Here is a 5,763-nt window from a genome sequence, read left to right as displayed (position 1 = left end):
AAAAATAATGCAAAAGTGGAGGGATGGATAAAGAGAGGCAGAAATGCAGAGGTGCAAACATATAGCATGGACCTGGAATGGTGGAAAAAAATGAGGCAAGATAGAGAGGCAAAAGAAAAAGTGAAGCACAGAAGCAGCAGCAGTGCTCAGCTGCAGAGCTGCACCAAAGGTACACAAAGTAAGGGCCAGAGCTTGGTGCAAAGGGAATTGGGAAAGCAAAAAATGTAACTGGGTAGTGCCAATAGAAAAAAAAGGAGCAGGGGAATGGAGTGCCCAGGGGGGAAGGGGAAGAGGAGAGGGGCAGAGGGAGGCAAAAATTGGAACTGCAATAAATGAGGCAAGAATGGTAAAAAAGCAAGAACCAGAGTGGAAAGGCTGCAAGGGGAGGAAAAGCTGAAGTGTGGGGGTGGAAAGAGGGAGGAGAGAAGAGGAGAGGGCTGAGGGGTGAGGAATGCAAAGGGCTGGGAAAGATGTAAGAGGAGAAAGTGGCAACATTGGTTAAAAGAGCACAGTGCAAAGGGGTGAGAAGAGAGAGTTGCAGACAGCAAGGCAGGAGAGCAGAGATGTGCAATAAATGCAGTAAGAGTGCAAGGGTGCAAGCAGCAGTGTGAGAATGGCAACCTGCAACAGCAATCAGAAGTGGAGGGAGGCAAAAAGGAGCACAGGAAAGCTGAGGTGCACCAAAGCCTGCAGGAATGCAAAGCTGCAAGGATACAGAGGGGAAAATCAACCCTGCAAGGGTGCAAAGCGCAATGTGAGAATGCAAAGGTGCCCAGGAGCAGGGGGGAGTGCAAAGTTGCAAGGATGCAGGTGCAAAATGGAGCAGAAGAATGCAAGCTTGCACAAAAGATCCTAAAAGGAGCACAGATGCCATAAGCAGTGCAGGAATGCAGAGGTGCAGTGAAGAGTGCAGGAATGCAGAGGTGCAGTGAAGAGTGCAGGAATGCAGAGGTGCAGTGAAGAGTGCAGGAATGCAGAGGTGCAGTAAAGAGTGCAGGAAAGCAGAGGTGCAGTGAAGAGTGCAGGAAAGCAGAGGTGTAGTAAAGAGTGCAGGAATGCAGAGGTGCAGTGAAGAGTGCAGGAATGCAGGGGTGCAGTAAAGAGTGCAGGAAAGCAGAGGTGCAGTAAAGAGTGCAGGAATGCAGAGGTGCAGTAAGGAGCACAAGGATGCAGAGATGCAAAAGGCACCAAAGGAAAATGCAGTGATGCAGAAAGCAACCTGAGAACACTGAGATGCAAGAAGGAGTACAAGAATGCAACCCCAATGCAAATACCTGCAAAGGTGCAAGGCAGCTCAAGAGCAAGCAAGAGTGCAAAGGTGCAAGGTGCAAGTCTGCAGAGGTGCAAAACCCAAGAGAACAAAATGCAGAGATGCAAAAATGCTATGCAAAAGGCCAGGCAAGGATTCAAAGAAGCAGTAAAAGGCAAGGCTGTAAAGGTGCAAGAAGTGATGCAAGAACACCAAGACGCAACCACAGAAGCAAAAATAGAAGCAAAGCTGCCAAAAGCAATAGGAAGATGTCAGAGGTGCCCCAGAACATGCAAAAGGGCAGAGGTGCAAGAGCGATGGCTTCATAGTTTCATTCAGGGTTGGAAGGGACCACAAGGATCATCTAGTTCCAACCCCCCTGCCATGGGCAGGGACACCCCACACTAGATCAGGCTGGACAGAGCCTCATCCAGCCTGGCCTTAAACACCTCCAGGGACGGGGCCTCGACCACCTCCCTGCACAACCCATTCCAGGGTCTCACCACTCTCATGGTGAAGAACTTCCTCCTCACATCTAGCCTGAATCTCCCCACCTCCAGCTTCATTCCATTCCCCCATGTCCTAGCACTACCTGAGATCCTGAGAAGTCCTTCCCCAGCCTTCCTGTAGGGCCCCTTCAGATCCTGGAAGGCCACAATGAGGTCACCTCAGAGCCTTCTCTTCTCCAGACTGAACAGCCCCAACTCCTTCAGTCTGTCCTCATAGGAGAGGTGCTCCAGCCCTCTGCTCATCCTCCTGGCCCTTCTCTGGACACCTTCCAGCACCTCCACATCCCTCTTGTAATAGGGGCTCCAGAACTGGACACAGTACTCCAGGTGGGGTCTCACCAGGGCTGAGTAGAGGGGGAGGATCACCTCCCTCGACCTGCTAGCCACACTTCTCCTGCTGCAGCCCAGGAGCTGATTGGCTTTGCGGGCTGCAAGTGCACATTGAGAGCTCCTGTTGAGCTTTTTGTCCCCCAGCACCCCCAAGTCTCTCTCCTCAGGGCTACTTTCCAGCCAGTCACTGCCCAGCCTGTATTTGTGCCTGGGATTGCCTCCCAGAAGAAGCAATGTGAGGGCAGCAAGGTGCCAGAAGCAGTGCAGGAATGCAAAGGAGCCATCGGGAAGTGCAAGAAGGGAGAGATGCAAAACCCAACACAAGAATGCAAAGGTAAGGAGAAGGATCCAGAAAGCAAGGCAAAGGTGCAAAAGCTGCATGAGAGCAGGTGAGAATGCCAAGGTGCAAGGATGCAAGGGTGCAAAACCAGCACAAAAAGGCAAAGATTCAGAAAGGAAAAAGCTGCCAAAAGCCAGGCAAGAATGGAGAGAAGCAATGAGGTGCCAGGCTGCAGAGGTGCAAGAAGTGAGGCAAGAAAATGATGACACACAAAAAATGATGCAATGATAGAAGCAAAGCTGGCAAAAGCAATGGGAAAGTGCAGAGTTGCCCAAGAGCACGCAGAAGTGCAGAGGTGCCAGACTGCAGGGATGCAAAAAGCAGCGTGAGAGCAGCAAGGTGCCAGCAGCAGGGCAAGGATGCAAAGGAGGCACCAAGAAGTGCAAGAAACTATGCAAAGATAGCAGCAAAGATGCTAAAAGCAATGGGGAAATGCAGAACATGCAGAAGTGCAGAGGTGCAAGACTGCAGGGATGAAAAAAACCAAGGTGAGAGCAGCAAGGTGCAGGCAGCAGAGCAAGGATGCAAAGGAGCCACCAAGATGTGCAAGAAATGATGCAAAACCAGCAGCAAAGCTGCAAAATGCAACAACAAAACACAGAGGTGCCCAAGAGCATCCAAAGTGCAGAGGTGCAAGGCTGCAGGGATGCAAAAAGCAATGTGAGCAGAAAGGTGCCAGCAGTAGTGCAAGGATGCAAAGGAGGCACCAAGAAGTGCAAGAAACTATGCAAAGATAGCAGCAAAGATGCTAAAAGCAACAACCAAACACAGAGGTGCCCAAGAGCATCCAAAGTGCAGAGCTGCAAGGCTGCAGGGACGCAGAGCAAGGTGAGAGCAGCAAGGTGCCAGCAGCAGGGCAAGGATTGAAAGGAGGCACCAAGACGTGCAAGAAATGATGCAAAACCAGCAGCAAAGCTGCTAAAAGCAGCAACAAAACACAGAGGTGCCCAAGAGCATCCAAAGTGCAGAGGTGCAAGGCTGCAGGGATGCAAAAAGCAATGTGAGCAGAAAGGTGCCAGCAGCAGGGCAAGGATGCAAAGGAGCCACCAAGATGTGCAAGAAACTATGCAAAGATAGCAGCAAAGATGCTGAAAGCAATGGGGACATGCAGAACATGCAGAAGTGCAAGACTGCAAGGATGCAAAAAGCAATGTGAGAGCAGCAAGGTGCCAGCAGCAGGGCAAGGATGCAAAGGAGCCACCAAGAAGTGCAAGAAACAATGCAAAACCAGCATCAAAGCTGCTAAAAGCAACAACAAAACACAGAGGTGCCCAAGAGCATCCAAAGTGCAGAGGTGCAAGGCTGCAGGGATGTAGAGCAAGGTGAGAGCAGCAAGGTGAGAGCAGCAAGGTGAGAGCAGCAAGGTGAGAGCAGCAAGGTGCCAGCAGCAGGGCAAGGATGCAAAGGAGCCACCAAGAAGTGCAAGAAACGATGCAAAGACAGCAGCAAAGATGCTGAAAGCAATGGGGAAATGCAGAACATGCAGAAGTGCCAGACTGCAAGGATGCAAAAAGCAATGTGAGAGCAGCAAGGTGCCAGCAGCAGAGCAAGGATGCAAAGGAGTCACCAAGATGTGCAAGAAATGATGCAAAACCAGCAGCAAAGCTGCTAAAAGCAACAGCAAAACACAGAGGTACCCACAAGCATGAAAAGTGCAGAGGTGCAAGACTGCAAGGATGCAGAGCAAGGTGAGAGCAGCAAGGTGCCAGCAGCAGGGCAAGGATGCAAAGGGACCACCAAGACGTGCAAGAAATGATGCATAAATATCAGCAAAGATGCTAAAAGCAATGGGGAAATGCAGAAGTGCCCAAGAGCATCCAAAGTGCAGAGGTGCAAGGCTGCAGGGATGCAAAACCCAATGTGAGAGCAGCAAGGTGCCAGTAGCAGGGCAAGGATGCAAAGGAGCCACCAAGACGTGCAAGAACCGATGCAAAAGTAGCAGCAAAGATGCCCAAAGCAGCAACAAAATGCAGAGGTGCCCAAGAACATGCAAAAGTGCAGAGATGCAAGGCTGCAGGGATGCAAAACCCAATGTGAGAGCAGCAAGGTGCCAGCAGCAGTGCAGGGAAGCAAAGGAGCCGCCCAGACGTGCAAGAACGGATGCAAACCCAGCAGCGAGGCTGCCAGGAGCGACAGCACAAGGCAGAGGTGCCCAGGAGGGAGCAACGCCACACACACCTCCCTCCTCTCTTCCTCCCCTTCCCACCACCCCCCTCACCCTTCCCCCAGCCCTGCCCCTCACAGTTTCACAGTATAACTTAGGTTGGAAAGGACCTCGAGGATCATCGAGTCCAACCTATCAACACAGACCTCATGACCAGACCATGGCTCCAAGTGCCACATCCAATCCCCTCCTGAACGCCTCCAGGGATGGGGACTCCACCACCTCCCTGGGCAGCACATCCCAATGATGAATGAGTCGCTCGGTGAAGAACTTTCTCCTCACCTCGAGTCTAAACCTCCCCTGGCACAGCTTGAGACTGTGCCCTCTTGTTCTGGTGCTGCTTGCCTGGGAGAAGAGACCAACCCCCACCTGGCTACAGCCACCTTTCAGGTAGTTGGAGAGGGCAATGAGGTCACCCCTGAGCCTCTTCTCCAGGCTAAACAACCCCAGCTCCCTCAGCCTCTCCTCATAGGGCTGTGCTCAAGGCCTCTCCCCAGCCTTGTTGCCCTTCTCTGGACACCTTCCAGCAGCTCAACCTCTTTCCTAACCTGAGGAGCCCAGAGCTGGACACAGGAGGACTCAAGGTGTGGCCTAACCAGTGCTGAGTACAGGGCACAAGGACTTCCCTGCTCCTGCTGGCCACACTCTTCCTGATGCAGGCCAGGATGCCCTTGGCCTTCTTGGCCCCCTGGGCACACTGCTGGCTCATATTCAGGTGGCTGTCAATCAGCACCCCCAGGTCCCTCTCTGTTTGGCAGCTCTCAGCCACTCTGCCCCCAGCCTGTAGCTCTGCATGGGGTTGCTGTAGACAAAGTGCAGCTCCTGGCACTTGGACTTGTTGAATGCCATCCTGTTGGCCTCTGCCCATCTGTCCAGCCAGTCGAGGTCCCTCTGCAGAGCCTCTCTACCCTCTAACTGACCAACATCTGCTCCTAACTTGGTGTCAGCTGCAAACTTGCTGCTGACTGACTCAATGCCCTCATCCAGATCATCAATGAAGATGTTAAAGAGCACAGGGCCCAGCACTGCTCCCTGGGGCACAGCACTGGTGCCTGGCTGCCAGCTGGCCGTGGCACCATTCCCCACCACTCTCTGGGCTCAGCCTCCAGCCAGTTCCTAACCCAGCACTGAGTGTAGTGGTCCAAGCCACGAGCTGACAGCTCTCCACATC

At 52.6% G+C, this 5,763-nt stretch overlaps 1 protein-coding gene across 1 annotated transcript in view; it reads left to right on the top strand.

Moving 5' to 3' along the window:
• Nucleotides 1-2,481, top strand: part of LOC137453528 (chloride channel protein ClC-Kb-like) — a 9,485-nt gene extending 7,004 nt beyond the window's left edge. Inside the window, 1 exon segment of the mRNA XM_068162845.1 lies at nt 2,314-2,481. Coding sequence (XP_068018946.1) covers nt 2,314-2,481 — 168 coding nt within the window.
• Nucleotides 2,482-5,763: the final 3,282 nt, after the last annotated feature.

Source organism: Melanerpes formicivorus, unplaced genomic scaffold (genome assembly GCF_026170545.1).
Source record: "Melanerpes formicivorus ecotype bairdi unplaced genomic scaffold, bMelFor1.0.p_v2 SCAF_67, whole genome shotgun sequence".
In the NCBI taxonomy this organism is placed as follows: domain Eukaryota; kingdom Metazoa; phylum Chordata; class Aves; order Piciformes; family Picidae; genus Melanerpes; species Melanerpes formicivorus.
This window is presented reverse-complemented; position numbering and strand designations above follow the sequence as displayed.